The sequence below is a fragment of the Ochotona curzoniae genome, unplaced genomic scaffold (genome assembly GCF_017591425.1).
Source record: "Ochotona curzoniae isolate NIBS_2020 unplaced genomic scaffold, NIBS_Ocur_1.0 contig_1274, whole genome shotgun sequence".
Classification (NCBI taxonomy): Eukaryota; Metazoa; Chordata; class Mammalia; order Lagomorpha; family Ochotonidae; genus Ochotona; species Ochotona curzoniae.
In genome coordinates this window covers 25711660-25730872 of record NW_024465023.1, presented here as the reverse complement: position 1 = coordinate 25730872, position 19213 = coordinate 25711660, and the positions used below count along the sequence as shown (strand labels likewise).

The 19213-nt window shown below is 41.8% G+C and overlaps 1 protein-coding gene across 1 annotated transcript in view; it reads right to left on the bottom strand.

The window, feature by feature from the left end:
- Window positions 1-19213, bottom strand: part of PCYT1B (phosphate cytidylyltransferase 1B, choline) — an 84605-nt gene that overhangs the window by 19859 nt on the left and 45533 nt on the right. Inside the window, exons 4-5 of the mRNA XM_041000176.1 lie at window positions 5756-5907; window positions 3125-3203 (exon numbers count right to left, since the gene is read on the bottom strand). Coding sequence (XP_040856110.1) covers window positions 3125-3203; window positions 5756-5907 — 231 coding nt within the window. The remainder of the gene's footprint in view (window positions 1-3124; window positions 3204-5755; window positions 5908-19213) is intronic.

Here is a 19213-nt window from a genome sequence, read left to right as displayed (position 1 = left end):
AATAGAACAGGCCTACTGGATTATTGGGGTTAGGAAAATATCGGGCCTGTTTCTTATACCTAAACAACCTGAACTTGACATTTCCTTCCCTCAGAGGACGAGAGCAGTGTGTTCTCAGCTCACTAGAGGCCACCCACTCAGAGAGAAAAGCACCTCAAAACACTTATTCTTCCAAGGATAAGGGCACCCAAGAATTGTTACTCTTGGGACACACTGATTCAATCAGACCTCAAGCAAACTTGGCTCTACCAGAATAAGCTCTTTAGGATAGAACCTATTAGATTCTTGGGGATCTTAATGAAATCTGTGAACCTGTACCATCTAACCACAAAGCAGCTCATCAGAAATAGGAATTGCAGGCCCTCTCAGAGCTACTAAATCCAAATCAGAGTTTTCACAGTATCTTGCAGATGGTGTGCAGCCGCAACGAAGCACTGGCCTCTACTAGGTCTTTAAGACAGTATTCCAGAAAGGGCTGCTGGCTCGCAGCTTAGATCTTACAAAAGCTTTAAAAAGATAGGAATCACCAAATGCCATAGCCAGAGTGATGCAACTGGTGCAGCAGCCACTGGCTTCTCTCCCTCTCAGCACCCTTTTCCTCAGTTTCTCAGTGGCCTTCCAAGTCATGAAGTGGGCAGGGCTTCTTTTCTTGGAATCCCTTGCCAACAGGATTGGGATTTAAGAAGGTCAGCTCTCCCCTTCTTGTCTAATGCTCCTGAGTCTTGGGGGAAAACACTGGTCAGTACAAACCCGAGTACCAGTCCTGCCGGGGCGGCACAGAGCTTTCCTGGGGAAAAGTACATTCTATGTAGGAGAATCATTTTCCGGTCCATTACCTAATGCTGTTTCTATTGTTAAGGATCTTGTCTGTTTGGAGGTTTACTTCCCACTGACAGAGATGTGCATAACCTCAGGAGAAAGTAGGCGTAGCTGAAAATGCAGGAAACTGTGTTCAGCTAGGGACTTCTAGAACTGGCTTTTCTAAGGCTGGTTGGGAGTAGAGGAGTGGAGAATGGCATGGATTTTCCTTGTTAGAGCCAGGCTCTCGGGAGTGCAACGAGGACTGTGGAAATCCCAGACGTGCCCCTGGCACTGTTAAGAAGCCGACTCAGGATGTAGAGCACTTGAGTGTGGCACCTAGGTGGGGAAGGCGTCACGTTGATGAAAGCATGGTGGCATTCTCTGGGAAGAAGGGAGCCCTCCAGGAGCTGAGGCAGGGAACTCAGAGAGGCATCAGGAAGCGAACAGCAGATGTGAAAGAACAGGAGTGGGCTGTGCCCTCATCCCCACTCAGGTGCATATCTCAGGGGCAGGGGGTGGAGAGGGAACGGAGCTCTCTAGAACATCCCCACAGGGGCACTGGTACCCTGCGTCCTGCCAGGAGCTTTGGGAAAGACTTACTGATAGCACTCCTGCTACCAGAGTGCAGTGGCTGGTTCTAGGTCATGTGCTGGTCACAAGCACCTTGACCTACCAGTTCTCCCCGCCCCCCCACCTTTCCCTCTGCACACCCTACATACGCTGCATTAGCCTTTTCGTTTTCTCCAAATGTGCATACTATCTTCCTGCCTTTGGATACACCTCCCTGGCTGGCTGTGCAGATCCCACTGGCACAGCCATACTGCATGAAGGCTCTTCAAAAAGGTTGTGGAAATATGGGTAATGAAAAAACTACGCATGGATTTTTGGAAATATCTGCACTAAAATGAACTCATTGAATTCCATTCACCATGACCTTTTTGAAGCTTCCTCCTGTTTTGGTGAACTTACTTTTTCCATCTCATCTCACTTACTCTCTCAAGGGTGAGGCCAGTATTCTATTTGAATTTGTATCTGATTTTCCCTCAGAGATTTCCTGGTTTGTGGATGCACTTAAGGGATTCAATGACAGGCAAAACCATTCAAAGAGAGTGGGCCTCTTATGCAGCAGTAAGATGCCACTTGGGACTCCCACTCTGAGAGTGCCTGATACCTGGTTTGAGCCTCAGCTACTCTGCTTCTGATCCAGCTTCCTGTTAATGCCCCTAGGAGGCTTCAGAAAGTGGTTTAAGTATTTGAGTCCCTGCCACCCACATGGGAGACCTGGTTGGAGTTCCAGGATCCTGGCGTTAGCCTGATCCAGCTCCAGGTGTTGTAAGCATTTTCAGAAGAAACCAGCAGTGGGAAGCTTTTTCTTTCACTGTATGCCTTCCAGGTAGAAATAAATAAATAAGTAAACATATTTAAACTTAAAACAATCCAGAGGTAGACTGGGCTTCCTTGGGAGGCGAGGAGTTCCCCATCATAAGAGCTGTCCTACCAGGAGCTGCACTCTGCTCGTGATGTTGAGGAGGGAAGAACCTGGGTTAGCTACCCTTAGCCACTCAGGAGCAGCAGGCTGACAGTGAGGAATGGCAGGGGCAAATGAGAGGAGGTCCATCAGTCCCTGGGAGTAGGGAGATGGCACTGGTGGCAGATGGCAGCAGCGGGTCAGCTCTAGCATAGTGTGGCATGGATTAGACTTCTCAAAATTCCTAAGCCCTTGGTAATTCACTGAACCAGAGTACCTGTGCCATGCCAGAAAACAGTTTAACTGTGCCTAGGAAGGTATGGATGGCTGCACCTATGATGACAACCCCAGAGATTGGTGGGAGAATGTAAAATAGCAGAAACTAAGCCAAGCCATCACAACAGGTATCCATGCACTTTACCGCCACATGTAGTACCTAAGGATGTTCCCTGGCACATGACAACATGACACTAAAAGTAGGGCCAGGCTGACTTTGGTGCCAAAGAGTCCAGATCAATAACTAGTCAGTCATCTGTCTTCTGGAAGGAAGTTTCTTGTATGTAAGCAGTAGAGTCCTGTGGTTTGAGTCTAATAAGCTTAAACTGGAGCATGGTGTCTGAAGTTGAGTGCTCTGGCGCTCAGGTTCAGTCCTGTACAAATATCTAATTGATATCTTTTACCGCAAATGCACCTTAGCACATGTCAGCAGAGGCCTGCAGAGATTGCTTGGGGGATTTCTGACATCCCAATGCCCTATATGGATTGAGCTGCAGCCCTAGGGTACAGTGCCTCTAATTCAAACTTGGTGTGAATCCCAACCAGTGGGTAAAAGTTGATTAGAGGGGAAAAACTTACCTGCTTCCTTGATATGCTTGTAAACATCATCAGAGCCAGCTGATGAATATGGAATGTCATCATGGGCCACAAAGTCAATCTGTTGAAGAGAAAGCAGAGTGATGCTGACCCTGGCAGGATGTGCATGTCTGCAGATCTGAAGGGGACTGGGGACTCCCAACTATCACTACAGACTAACCCAAACACATGTTAACATAGTGCAGAGCGGAGTCCTGGACTGAACCAGTGGCTTCCATTTCCATGGGATAGCGGCAACTAGAGAAGAACCGGTTGCTCTATCTGCTCTTCTGGTCCCTCTTTCTTCCTCCTCCCTCTGACAGGCTTTGTTGCCCCCTCTCTTCTGCCTCTAGGCTTTCTCTTTAGGAAACTTACTCTGTACCAATCTTATTCTCTCTTGCAGAACCCAGAACGCAACTCTATTTCTTGTGCCATTGGTGGCACTACACCTTCGCTTTTAGGTCATATTTTATATGACACAAGTTTATTTCTGTTCTCTTTTGACCCTCATAACCTTGTGAGCCAAGTAGAGTACGTGTAAGGTATAGTGCTGAAACTGAAAAACTGGTCAGATGAGCCCAAAGACATATGGCTCGTTAGTGGTTTGAGGATAGCAGGAGGGAACCAAGCCAGATTCTCTCCACTCCCAGAAGGCCCTATTTTCTGCAAATTTTATTATTATTATTTTTACCACCACTTTAAAATTATTCTGTCCTGCACTTAATTGATCTTCCAGAGAACTTGTGCCCTTCCCAACAGCACCTCTATTTCCCAGTCTCCCTAGCCTTATAGTCTTGGAATTGGCCTTCTTTCCCTTTTGCCTTCACTTTCCACAGTCCACAGAGCACAGCTGCCACTGGTGTGTGTGTGTGTGTGTGTGTGTGTGTGTGTGTGTGTGTGTGTGTGTGTGTGTGTGTGTGTGTGTGTGTGTGTGTGTGCCTGCCTGCATCTGCATATATGCACACCCACCCCTACTCTCCATTGCTACTACTCAAATCCAAGGACTTAGTGCCTAGATTACTGACATAAACTTGAATTTGGCCTTCCTCTTGCTATAGGCTCTTTCCTCTCTGGGACATTGTGCTGTCACATGGGGTATCCTCTTTAAAAAGAGTTTTCTTTTGCTCATTCTCATGCCCACTAATTTTCGTCTCTATTTCCTACCACATCAGCCTGGCTTGTGAAACCTGTTATAAATGAGGCCTCATTCCACCTTGAGAGGTAAGGAGTTTTGTGGTGTAACTTGCTTGGGTATGTCTGATTGCTGCCCCAGTACTTACTAGCTATACACCTCTTATGTTGGTAGTAGATTCAGTCAGCATCCAAAACAGTGCACTGAAGGATGTTTAATAGCATCCATTGCCATTACCCACAAGTTGCCAGTAGCATTCCTTCCGACCCCGCCAAGCTATGATAATCAGTAAAGGTCTTCAGACATTGCAAAATGTCTCTTGAGGGTGAATTTATTCACTGTGTTAAATAACCTAACTTTAAATGTAATAACTGACTCAAAGTAAATATACAGTACATGTTTATTAATATTACTATTGCTTTTATTTTCAATATTTAAATATAGTTCTACTCTTCAACGTATAACAACACCAATTTCACAGGATAGCCATGAAATTGAATTCAATTTATATAATGGCAAAGCCCTTAGCACAGATCTGGGCACATTATAAATACTGAATAAATGGCAACCATCATTATCATTATTCATATCTCCCACAATGCCTAGCACATGTTGGGCATACAATAGATGCTTAGTAAAAAAAAATGTGTTAGTGATTACTGGAAGTAAATCATATTGTAGTTTTTCTTTTTCCTTTTTATTCTTGCTGAGAAATTGTCTCCTCTGCTATTACCCAGTGTTCTCTATTCTCCTCTGCATCGTGGATTTAAAAATAGAAAAGAAAATTCTTAGAACAGCTTAATCTTATTTTTTTGTACTGCTTATAAAAGGAAAGAATAGCTCCTAAAGTGGGGCTGGTAGGGAGATACAAAGCACATAATTTGATGCAGATCAAAAGAATTTCTCGTGTTTTCAACTAATAAAAATCTTATATCAGTGGGAGTCTTTAGGGTTGCAAAATCACAAATATAAAGTTCCTTCCTCAAAGGCTGGCCCCTGAACTTCTGGATAAGATACGTGCTCATCTCCTCCGTGCAGAGAATGTCTACAGGGCTACATATGCCCATGAGGAAGGCGATAGTGAGGACGGTGACATGTCTGGGGGCTCTTGCTATGGGCTAACAAGTGCTCCGCGTGTTTGCTTAGATTATCATGAGGGTTTCAGGTGACCCCAGCTGGAAAACACCTACATCATTTCATTTAACACTTGAAGTAAGACTATAATGTCAGTAAATGTCTTGCTCAAGGTCCCACAGCTGCGAAGGGAGAGGCAGTATTTGGATGTGGGAGGTCCAGCTCCAGGTCCCATGCTCGAGGCAGTGCGAGGATATCAAGCTCCGAAGTTGGGCAGCGGAGAGATGCTGTCCCCAGTGATGCCATGACCCAGTGCCGGAGCTACCTTTGCTAGAAATTGGAGCAGTCGTTGGGTTTTCTGCAGTCCTGGCTGCAGAACCAGACTCCATAGTCCTGCTTCCTAGCGGCTGTGAAAGGGCAGAAAATACCTTGTGTTTCTCCAGAAACTCTGGTGTGAGGGTCCACGGGGCGTCTCTGATGACTTCGTCTACATAGCGGCAGTGTCTGAGCGCTTCATATCGTTCTGCTTCATTCATCACAGTGAAGCCTTTGAACTTGTGGGTGAGATCATCACTGCAGACTGAAACAGGCAACACATTACATGCTGCTACCCATCCGGGGTCTTCTCACGTACGCAGCTTCCGTGGCAGGTTAGGGAAGAACACAGTCTCGCTAGGTGCGTGGCATAATCCAGCGCATTTTTGCAAGAACAAAGAATCAGGAGAATAGAATAACCTGAAATCCACCAGGAATTCAGAAGTGTATCTTAGTGCTAATTACAACTACATTTGCCACTGAGGCTTTTATTCAAATTATCCTCCATACTACCTGGCGTGTGGACAATATCTTTTTTTTTTTAATTTCACTATCCTATCCATCAGTGAAAATTACTATTCGGTAAGAAAATTACCAAATGAGCAAAGGAGAGACAGAAGAGGAACATAGAGGCCTGAATTACAGAGGTTTTGAACACCAAGTTCAATTCTTGGGTCCGGCACAGCAGCCTAGTGTTTAAGGTCCTCACCTTGTAACCACTGGGATCCCATATGGGTGCCGGTTCATTTCCCAGTAGCCCTGCTTCCCATCCAGCTCCCTGTTTGTGGCCTGGGAAAGTGGTCAAGGATGGCCCAAAGCCTTGGGATGCTGAACCCGCATGGGAGACACAGAGGAAGCTCCTGGCTTCTGGCTTTGGATTGGTGCAGCTCTGGCCGTTGTGGTCACTTGGGGAGTGAACCAGCAGATGGAAGATCTTCCTCTCTCTCCTCCTCTCTGTATATCTAACTTTCCAATAAGAATAAATAAATCTTGTTTAAAAATTTCCAATTCTTTTACTAGATATTTGTACTTACTAATGCATGTACAATTTATACACACACACATTGATTCTCTGCCCCTTTCTTTCCCTCCTTCTGCTCCCTACCCCCTGATTCCTGGATGAGGCCCAGTCTTGCACATCAGGCTACACAGACAAGAAAACAAAGTCATAAAACTGAAGGTTTGGCCTAGCAGAGCTCTCCCGTCCCATTTTTTTTTTTAAGATTTATTGACTTTTTTTTTTATTGCAAAGTCAAATATACAGAGAGGAGAGACAGAGAGGAACATCTTCCATCCATTGATTCACTCCCCAAGTGACACAACGGCTAGAGCTGAGCCAATCCGAAGCCAGGAACCAGGAGCTTCTTCCCAGTCTCCCATGTGGGTGAAGGGTCCCAAAGCTTTGGGCCATCCTTGACTGCTTTCCCAGGCCACAAGCAGGGAACTGGATAGGAAGCGGGGCTGCCGGGATTAGAACGAGCGACCATATAGGATCCCTGTGTATTCAAGGCAAGGACTTTAACCACTATGCTATTGTGCTGGGCCCAACCTCCTCATATTTTTTTTATCCTTTCTAGATCTCAACTGGAGGGAGGAATGATCCACCGTTATTAGCCTTAGAAATGGTTTTGGTGGCCCAGCATAGAGGCTTACCAAGCTAATTCTCAGCCTGCGTTACTCACATTCCATACAGGCACTGGTTTTTGCCCTGTCTGCCCTACAGCTAATCTAGCTCTGTGCTTAAGGACTGAAAAAACAGAGGAGTTTGGCTCAAGTCCTTGGGACCCCGAACCCATGTGGTAGACCCAGAAGAAACTCCTGGCTTTGGACTGGTCCAGCTCAGGCTGTCGTGACCATGTGGGAGTGAAGAAGTGGATGGAAGATCTCTATCTCCCCTTCTATCAATGATTCTGCCTTTCAGGGGAAAGTAAACAAATCTTTTTTGTTTGTATTTTTTCCCTTTTAAAATTTTATTATTTTCCATGTTACCATTTTGTAAATATAGGATTTTCTGCCTCCCCCTCCACTCCCCTTCCTCTCTCCTTATTTTTCACTCCCACCATTTCCCTCCCCATATTATTACAGTTGTATAGTCCTTTAGTAACAGAAGTTTAATATGCTGCTATTTAAGTATATTATGACATTATAGGTATAGGCAATGGTAGAAATGTAATATCTAATTTTTAAGTTATATTTAACAGTTTCATTGGAAGTCTTACTTTTATTCAGAAGTAGTGATGCCTACTGCAATGTATCTTCACTTCCTGCTATGCTAGTCTCCATCACACACACACACACACACACACACAACACATATATGAGAATATATATACACACACACATATATATCACACATATATGAGAATATATATATATATACACACACACATATTTATTTACCTATGAATCTATTTGCTTTGTATTTTGCATGAAGGTTGGCTTATACCAGAAAGAACATTTGGCATTTGTCCTTTGGGTCTGGCTTATTTCACTGAGCACAACAGTCTCCAGTTGGGACTTGTCCTTTACATCTGTCCTTTAATGGTTGAGTAGTATTCCATGGAGTGGATATACCAGTTTCTTTATGCACTCCTATCTGGACAGGCATCTGGGTTGTTCCCATTTCCTTGCTATTGTGGATTGTGTTTGTATAATTCTAATCATGCAGGCTGTTTTCTTGTGTGCCGATTTCACTTCATTTAGATACAGTCCCAGAGACAGGACAGCTGGGTCCGGCTCTGGATCAATTCTCTTAGCACTCTCCATGCTGACTTCCACAATGGCTGCACTAGTCTGTGCTCTCACCAACAATTGAGTAACTTTTTCCCTACATCTTCACCAGCAGGTGTTGTTAGTAGATTCCTGTACATAGGCCCTTCTCATTAGAGTTAGGTAAAAACTCAGTATGGTTTCTATTTGCATTTCCCTAGTACCCAGGGAGGTTGAGTAGTTTCTTACATGTCTGTTAGCCATTTGCATTTGTTCTTTGGAAAAATGTTTGCTCACTTCCTTTGCCAATTTTTATAAGGATTTTTGGTTTTGTTTTGCTGTTGTTGAGTTTCTGAAGCTCTCTGTAAGTCCTCTATATTGGTTCCCTATGTCTAGTGTGCAAAGATTTTCTCCCATTCTGATGGTTGCCTCTTTGCTTTGTCGATTTTCTTTACAGTACAGAGGCTTCTTAGTTTGATATAGTCCCATTTGTTATTTTGACTTTGACTGTGTGTCCTTACCCATGCCTTTATCTTGTAGAGTGCTTCCTGTGTTTTTCTCTAACAGTTTGATAGTTCTGAGTGCAGATTTAAGTCCTCGATCCATTTACAGCTGATTTTTTTTAAAAAGATTTATTTATTTTTATTGGAAAGGAAGATCAAATGTATGAAGAGAAATAGAGACAGAGAGAAAGATGTTCCATCTGCTGCTTCACTTCACAAATGGCTGCAACAGCTGGAGCTGAGCCATTCCAAAGGATCCAGAACTTCTGGTCTCCCATGTGGGTGTAGAGTCTCAAGACTTTGGGTCATCTGCTGCTTTCCCCAGCCAGAACCAGGGAGCTGGGTGTAAAATGGAGCAGCTGGGACACAAATCAGCATCCGTATGGTATCCTGGCACTTGCAAGGTGAGGATTTAGCCATTCAGCCATTGTGCTGGGACATAGAGCTGGTTTTTGTATAAGGTGGATGGTCTTGTTTCTCACGTCTGCAAGCAGATACCTATTTGTCCCAACAGCATTTGTTGAAGACATCAGCCTTTATCCTGGGCTATTTTCAGTTCTCTTGTTGAAACTTAGTTAGCTGTGCATGTGTGGACTTACTTCTAGGGTTTCTATTCTATTCCATTGATCTTCTCCGTCTCTGTCCCAGTATCAGACGTTTTGATGACCACTGCCCTATAGTATGTTTTGAAACCTTATCCTAAATTGCAGTCCCTCCCTCTGGTACTTCCTGCCATCATAGTCTCCATGGTATCACTGGCTTTTCTTACTGGGATCCTCCTAAAACATAAGCCCTCTGACAGCAGGCACTTGTATCTTTCACTTTTTGATCAGTGACTCCTTGCCTCCAGTAAACTCCAAACAAATATTTGCTGAGTGAATTAATGTTGCTTCATACATTTGAGCATAGATGATCAATGTTCACTGATATTTAAAACGATACATTTGTCCAGAGGTACATTTTGACATACATACACACACAGAAGACACTAAGTAGTCTCTGGATGCATCTGTGTGTGTGCCTGTAAGGGCACAGTTCCTACACTATTGCCTGAACTGTTGTCTATTGCAGCAGTTGAAATGACCAAAACAACCATGATGGTGACTGGAAAACATGGATAATTATCAGAACCACCTAAGGAGCTCGTTCAATATCAAGATGTTCCACTCTGAGATTTCCATTCAGTGGGTCTGTGGTGGGCCTTGGCAGTTCTGATCTGGACAGGCTTCTAGAATGATTCTGCTACATATAACCTTTGCATGGCTCCAGAACATAGAGCAAATACTTCAAGTAAAGAGCCCCCTTGCTCTTTGAACCATCCTTCTAGCCAGAGGAGGGAAGGAAGGAAGGCAGGTAGAGGGGCCACAATGATGATGTATCGATTGACTGACTACATTGACTTTTGACTCCATAGAGAGGAATTATTTGTGGGTGACATCATGCCATTGAAAAATTGATCTAAGACTTCTTTAATGTTCCATTAGGGCCTTATTAAAATGCTACCTCAAGAATCACACAGGGTAGAGATGGAGTTCAGATCCATCAACTTTCTATTTTATTTATATATTAATTTATTTTGGCAACTTTCTATTTTAAACATTGCAAAACTAGTCTGAGCCACATCCTCCCCACCAATGAACCTGCGCCTGAACAATTTGGTATAATTTCTACATGACTGAGATAATGGCCTCCTGACAGACCAAAATGAAAACAAACATCCTGTTTATGCTGATCCAGGGCCCTGTTTTTGTATCCCAGGAGTGACCTCAAGAAGCAGCTGGACATGCTGACCAGTTATTGTCTAAACATTAATTATGCCTGAAACAGCACTGTTGTTCTCGAGTCTCGGCAAATGCACTCTGACAAGCAGATGGCGAGCCCTGAGTGGTAGTGATCTATGCGCCAAGTCCCTGAGCGCCCCAGCAGCTAACCCCTCCTGGCAGCTCATTGTACTCACAGGGGAACACATGGGAGAGAAAACAGCACCTAGGGATGGGACTTGGGAGTCTAAGAAACTTGGATTCTAACCCAGTTCTGGGAAAGTTACTCAAACTCTCCAAGGCTTAGTTGTTTGGTCTTCAAAGCGGAGTGATGTTTTGAGACAAATTGGATAATTCATATGAGCAAAGAACAACGTTCAATAATAGTGGTCATTTATTAGTCCTTGTAGTGATGTCAGCACAGTGAGGCAGCCATTCCTTTAGATCTTGTGTGCTTGTCCCTTCACTGCAACCACTCCAAGCAGGTGATCAGGCTTCATGTTATCAACTCCTTATCGAAGTTGTAAAGCTCCAGTTGCCTGCCTTCCTGGCTGTTACTTCCTCAAACCCAGAGCTACATAAGGAAATCTAAAAGGAAGAAGAGGATGACAGGGAAGATTCCTCCAAATTGTCAGGAAAAAGCTGAATGTCTGCTGATCCCAGAAGCAGGAGAAGCTAAAGCAGCAGCGCTTGTACAGGCTGTGGCCCTAGCCCTGGGCAGCCCTCCTGGGCACCGCCTGCAGGTGCATCACCTGTAACAGGTGCAGGGGATCTACTTGCTTGTTGTAATTCTGTGGGCTCCGATGACGAGAGCAGTACAGAAATAGTACTGGCTTTGAAGATTGGAGCCCCTCTTCTGTTTCTGTATACATTAGGGACATTTGTTTGACTCTGGTGAGGGGAAGAGAGTCCCAGGGGAGTTAAGATCAGTCAAGCAAAATAGAATCTATGAGAAAAAATGAATTTTGATTAAAATACAATAAACATAAACCCGAGGTTGTGGAACAATACCATACTGGCAGTAGTAGTATGATATTGGTGTTATTTTTATTCTCTTCCTCTTAGGCAAAGATAGATACCTGATGATTCCTATCCTTACACATTTTTTTTGGAAAGACAATTCTAAGTATTTTCACTTCTTGACCTGTTCTTAAGTGACATGAACTTTTAAAATTAAAATGGGGGAGGGAGGCCTTTATAAGTGGATAGTCTCAATTCACTAAAGTAATGCAGACGTAGTAAGCATGCATAGAAAATTGTCAAGTATTTATGGCAACATGTTTATGACATTACTAATGCAAAACAGTTACTACTGCCTAAGATTGAGAAGTAGACTGTAGCACCTCCAGTCAGCACAGTTTTTGTTCTTTCAGATAAATTCTCTCTGCCAAGTGTCCTGCGTATATGCCAGCCCCTGTACTTGCCCCAGCCCGAGTGGCTTCATGAGTGATGCACTCATTCCACCCAAGGGAATCCCTATAGCAAACATACCTGCAAATGTAAAGAAGCCCATAGTTAATTATGTAGATTCTTTGAACTTCCTGACCCCACACATAGTATCAAGAGCTTTTCCTTCAACCAACAACACAAATTATATATTCCTCTTTAAAATTGAGTTTTACAATTGTTAACTTTTGGGGCTGGCACCATGATGTAGCAGGCTGATCCTCTGCCTGTGGCACCAGCAAGCCATATGAGCATTGGTTTTAGTCCTGGCTGCTCTACTTCTGAGCCAGCTCCTTGCTTATGGACTGGGAAAGGAGCAAAGTGCTTGTACCCACGTGAGAGATTTGGCTCAGCTCTGGCTGTTGTGGTCTTTTGGAAAGTGAGCCAGCAATTGGAAGATCTCTGTCTTTTCTCTCTGTAATTCTGGCTTTCAGATAAAAATAAATAATTTTTTAAAAGTTAACTAATACATAAAAGTTGCATAATATTTATGATGTACCACGTGGCATTTCCGAACATGGATGCATTATATAATGTTCAATTGAGGAAGTGTATATCTATGTCCTCCAACATTAACTTTCTTTTATGATGAAACATTCAAAATCGTTTTGACTTTTTGAAGAGAAATGCACAGCATATAAGCTAGCATCCAGCTGTGTAGCACAACAGAATAGCTCTTCCTGAGTCACTCTGTAGTCTTCCTCAGTGCAGAGATGTCTGCCTTTAAGTTGCTTTGTAACAAGCCAAGGAGACAGTCTACGACAAAGGTATCCTCAGGTTAGGGCACAGGTTCCCCCTCAGTGGCATGCAAAGACTTTCCAAGCAGCCTCCAAGCACAGTAGTTTAAAGGAATTCAGTGCCCACATCCTCAGCTTGCTAGCGTTAACGGGCCCAAGAAACCCTCTGTTAGCATCCATCTTTCCCCTGCTTCCCAAAGGAAATGCACCATCTCAACCTTATGGCATTGCATTGCAAGGATGTAGGCATGTAGCCTGTAAACCAGACCAAATGAAAACACTCAATTATTCATCAAAGCAGCATAAAGGCTCCCTGTCTTTTCCTGTCTTACACACACTCCTAAACCAAGGAAGTCTGGTACCAGAAACTTAAATATGGGAGAATGGGGAATAATGTACTTTGCCTGGCAACTCTGCCTCCCCTCCTCCGAACTATTACGTGAGAACATGTGGATTTTGAGCTATAGGCCCAGGATTTCAAAGCAAACGAGCATTGGAAAGAAATATTGAATGCTAAAAATGGATTTTTCTTGTAGTTAAGAGTAAGCATTTTCCAGCTATTCTCAATGCTCACATTGAATCCTAAAAATGGCTTTTCTCTTGTAGTTAAGGGTAAGCATTTTTTCCCTGCTATTCACTTCAAAATCACTTTAATAAGCCAAAGCTGTATAGGCTGGTGCTGCTGCCGCTTAGAAATGTAACTGGAATATTTTCTGGAATTACTAAAATTTTCAAGTTACACTGGAATAAACACATGGGTAAACGTTTACATGATCTTTTTCCCTAGATGTCATTTGCCTTATTTTAAAAGGGAGTTAAAAACCCATTTTATCAACTCACATTATAAAATATTAATCCCATTCCTAACTGATCCTTACGCTATCTCATCTGCTAAAATGTTTATTTTCTCTATTTTCATAACAAAAATTAAATTACCTACAGATCAATGAAAATAATTAATTTTTATTCCATTTAATTATTCCATAAAGCCAAACACTGTAATTTGCTACAAACATTTAGAGAGGGAATAATATCCCTTTTCATAATCATACTTCTTTTTTTACATGCATCATAAGTTTATCTATAATCATAATATCATTTATTTAGTACATTGATCATTTTATGTATAACTTATATTAGATCTATATTATTTTCATCCTGATTCTCTCAGCTTATAGGTTCTTTAAAAATGAGCATTGGTTTTGCCAATTAAGTTGTGTTGCTTTTTTTTTTTTTTTTGGCAAATTTAGTAAGTTAAAACTGCAGCCCGAAGGATAAGGATTATTTTTCTAAAGTAAACCTTAAGCAGATGGTGATAACATTTTATCAAAAATTATTGGATCATCAGCAATGAAATTACTGTAATGAAATTACCAGTATTTCCATTGTCCCAACCCTTTTTTCAAATACCTGATTGTATATGCTGCTTTCAAGTAAAAGGATAAGGGTTATAAGTAAAAGTCATTTGATAAGTCTTAATACAGCCTTTTGTTGTAATCCCCAGAAAGGGAGAAAGCAGATGACACTACTAGCTTGGTAACAGAGCCTTTTGCAGGTCACGTCATATGCAGTCCACTCTTTGTAACATTTAGAGGATCTTTACAAAATGTCACTTGCCACAGCATGAAAAATATTTTTGAAAGCAATAGAAATTGTTTTGTGATTTGTGGTGAAATCACTCAGGAATTTATAAAACTGGGTACCATCACTGTATCAGACTCCTTTCATTTCCAGCTGCATATTTGTGTGAACAAAACATTTCAGCACTTACATCTGTAATAAGGGAAAGCAGAAATAAAATGTATGCCAAATCCTGCCTCATTCTAGCAGCAAATAAAATGCATCCATAGGTTCATCCGCAAATAAGAAGGTTCCATTTGTTTCATTAGGTGATACATTGCTGATCAAATTTCTGTCATAAAAATTATAATGTGTGTTTTGGTTATATACTGATGTAGATACATATATTAGTTTCAGAGAAGTATGATGGAGCAATGACAAAAGCCACAAACAACACATCATATTAAGAAAAAGTATAGAAGAGAAGCAGAATAAAAAGACACACTGAAAGGAAAAAAGGAAAATTGGTTAAATAGTTGAAAAAAAGTTTGGTATATGTTTTGTAAATGTATGATGCTGTATTTCAAAGATGTAGAACTAAGATGCTATATACTGTGTCTGTGTAATTAGGAAACAATTTCAATTTCAAAATGTGAACATCACATTTCTGGTTTCTAATCTAGTGTGCAAAAAGCTGCAATATGCCTCATCATACAATAAGTAAGAAGTTGAACATACTGAAACTGATCAGTGATACTACTTAGGTCTATCAGAAAAGTCAGGTCACGAGGTAAACTGCTGCCCCCCAGACCGGAGGGATAGACAAGCGGATGAAGAGATTCATAACTTAGTGGAACAGAGCCTCCTCCTAAGTAGAGTGGGTTAGGGAACTTTAAACTGATGAATTGTTGAGAGTTTTGATGTGGACAAGTCTATGAGTTTCAAACTCGCAGGGTGCATAGCCAGAGTCCTTAGACTTACGTGCATTTATCTCCAGCAATTCTGCCAGCCCCTCAGGGAATATCATAGAAAAATCCCCAGTGTGTTTAGCAGGGGGAGTGGAAAAGAAGCCTTTCTGAAATCTGCAGGAGCACTCAGTTCTTAAAAACGCCTGCTCTGTAGAAATTTTTTTTTTATCAGAGACTAGCCTGCGGATTCACTGGAACCACACCTACTGGTTCAGCACCCTCCACTCATGTCACAGAAGTGGGGGAGAAATGATACTGGCCAATGAAGTTCACGGTCCAGAGCATGGTCTCAACAAAAACTAAGCATAACCATATAGTACTAACCGTATAAGGCTTTCTCTCCTTCAACACCTTACTACCACCTAACTAAAGGTCTATTCAGTTCTTTATGTCTGCCTATCAACAAAAAATTACAAGGCACACTAAAAGGCAAAGAACACAGTTAGAAGAGACAGAAAAAGCATCAGAACCACAGATTGGAATGAATGTTGGAATTATCAAACCAGGAATTTGTTTAAAACAATTACCAGTATCCCATCACAAATGGAACAATCCATCTGGCATAAATTGATGAAGACATAGTGAACTCAATGGTACCATCAATCAATTGGATATAATTAACATCACTGGACCAAGCCATTCAACAACAGCAAAAAATATTCATTTTGTCAAGCTTACATGGAACACTCACTTAGACCACATTATGGACCATATAAGCATATTTAACAAATGCAGAAGAATGGAAATCATGCTATGTCATTCAGCCTTAATGGAATTAAACTGGCAAAACAATAAAAATGGAAGCGCAAAATCCCAAAATATTTGTAGATTAAATATCTAAATAACATGCAGGATAAAAAATAAATCTTGAAAAATTTTAAAACATTTAGAACTAAGCCAAAATGAAAAATATAAACTGCCAAAATTGTGCAATATATTGAAAATAGTTTTTAGAATTAAATCGGTAGCACTTAATGCTTATATTACAAAAAAAGAGAAAGATCTAAAATAAAGAACCTAAGGTTTCACTTAGCAAACTAGAAAAGGAAGAACAAATTAGATTCAAGGAAAGCAGAAAAAGAAAAAGAATGAAAAATAGAACAGAGGTCAATAAAATTGGAAACAGGAAATCAATAGAAATGTCAAAATCAGATTCCTTGAAAAGTTCATAAAGTCTTCCTCTACTCGGGTAATAAAGATTAGAGGAAAAAAGACAGATTACTGATATCAGAAATGAAAGCAAGAACATCAGTATGGATCCCTTGGACATTAAAAAGATAATAAAGTAATATTATAAATAATTTCATGCCCTCAAATTTGACAACCTAGATGAAACGAACTAATTCCTTGAAAGACAAGCCGCTGAAAGTCATGCAAGAAGAAAAGACATCTGATTAGGCCTATAGCTATTTTTAAAACTGAATCAATAATTAATAACCTTCTAAAATGGAAAGTGCAAAGGCTTACATGGATTCACTGGTGGATTCTACTGAACAGTTCAAGAAGAAGCTATACCAATTCTATATAACCTGTTCCTGAAAACAGAAGCATAGGGAATAATTCTTCATTCACTCTGGGAGGTCAGTATTATTCTTAAACCAAGATTAGACTGAAATTATAAAGGAAAAAAACTATAGCTCAGTAACTATTTTGAACATAGGTGAAAATCCTCAACAGAATATTAGCAAATGGAATTTAATGATATATAAAAACAATTATGCATCATGGCTAAGTAGGATTTGTCACCAGTACGCAGTATTTCACAGAATACAATACTCATCTTAAAACAAATCTCAGCAAACTAGGAATAGATGGGAGCTTCCTTAACTTGACAAATTCTACAAAAACCTACATTTCAGCCAACATTGTACTATAGTAGATAAAGCTGTGTGTTCAATGCCAGCATCCCATAGGGACACCAGTTTGAGACCTGCTGCTCCTCTTCCAATATAGCTCCCTGTTAATGTGCCTAGGGAAGCAGTGGAGGATGACGCAAATGCTTGGGGTCCCTGTACCCACATGGGAGACCCAGAAGAATTCCAGACCCTTGGCTTCGATTTGGCCCAGACCTGCCTGTTGTGGCCATTGGGGAACAAATCAGAGTATGGAAGATCGCTTGTGTTCCTGTTAACTGTGACTGACTGGTAAATACCTCCAAATCCAGGTCAGCCCATGTCCAAAGGCCAAACACTGCAAAGTTCTCCCCCAGCCTTCAATAGCCTAGGACCAGATTCTGATGCTATTGCTCACTCTTTCATATTCATATTCTTTCCCACTGCTTCTCTCTCTGTGTCTATCTCACTCTTTCCCATCTTGCTCACCCCTTTGCTGCCTTTCAGTAAAATGAAAATAAAAATGTTAAAGGGGGCATGTTTGGCACAGTGATTAACCCACTGTTTGCAATGCCCACCTCCTGGATTAAGAGCACCTGCTCTGGCTCCTGGCTCCTGCACACGTGATCTGGCTTCCTACCAATGCACACCCCAGGAAACAGCAGATAATGGGTCTAGTTCTTGGCACTCCATGACCACAGATTCAGGCTCATGGCTCTGACTTTACCCAGCTTAGGCTGTTGCAGGCATTTGGGAGTGAATCTCTCTCCCTTTCTCCCCCTCACATCTTTCAAATAAATGGAAATAAAGGGGAAATAAGTTCAAAAATAAAATGTGTTCCCCTCAGGATAATGTAAAGTAAGTAAACATTAGATTTCCTGTCTGTTCAGGGTTCCATCAGTATGACTCGTGCAAGAACCATCGCCTTTCAGCAGCTCTTCTTTCCGGAAAGAATTCGAATCAATAGCCATGTGATCACCACTCTCAGCAAACTTCTAGAAAAGTTCCTCTTAAAAGTACACAATGTAGTTTTAACCTGGCAGAAAATAACCAAATACTTTAAACAGCAGGTTATATTCTTTGGGCAGCACCTCTTTTCTCACAGCAGAGATGTGAGGGTTGATACTGCCCTCATGCACGTAGTACTACAGAATCTAATTGCAGTGAATGGATATGCTCTTGCAAATGGCATCTCCTTAGTCTTTTACCCAAGTAAAAGTAGGTAGGCCTTCGGCAAGAGAAGTCTTTGAGCGGACTTATAACCACCCCCTCTCTTTCCATAAGCTTAGGAAAGAAGTCAGCCCCTTCACTGTGACCCATGAGTGAGAATGTAAATCTTCATCCTTTTACAACGCTGCACAGAAATTGAACTAGTTAGAATTGAACTGTATTCCGTCGGTACTGTTAGCACGGCATCATTCCAAATGCTGCGGCTCCCACAAAGGGTCACACAATGACTTTGCTTGTCCTTAATGATTCTGAACTCTCAGTTCTCCAAGATTTGGAATCAGTACAATGGTGTTTCCCCCCACCCCAACCTGCTAGAAAATTTTATAAACTTGCCTCAAACACCAGGATAAAGACATCACTGGAAAATGTGAAGCAGTTTCCTTGATAGTGGTAACTGGTCTGTCTCTCCGAAGATGAATGATGCAGAGCCCTATGATGTAATTTCCTCTAGTTTTTAAAGACTTACTTGCAGAGTTACAGAGATGGAAGGAAAGACAGACAGAGAGAGCACTTCCAGCTACTGGTTCACTCCCCAAATGGCTGCAACAGATGGGGGTGAGGTCAGGAGCTAGGATCTTGGTCTGGTGCTCTGACATGGTTGGCAGGGGCCCAAAACCTCATGCCATCTTCTGCCGCCTTTCACAGGTTATTAGGAAGCAGAACTGGAAGCAAAGCAGTTGGGACTTTGAGTGAGAGAGTGAGTGTGTGTGTGTATCTGTTAGCTAACTTTTAAGATTTTTTAAATTTTTATTTGAAAGATTTTGCAGAGAGAGGCAAGAGAGAAAGAGAGAGAGAGAGAGAGAGAGAGAGAGAGAGAGAGAGAGAG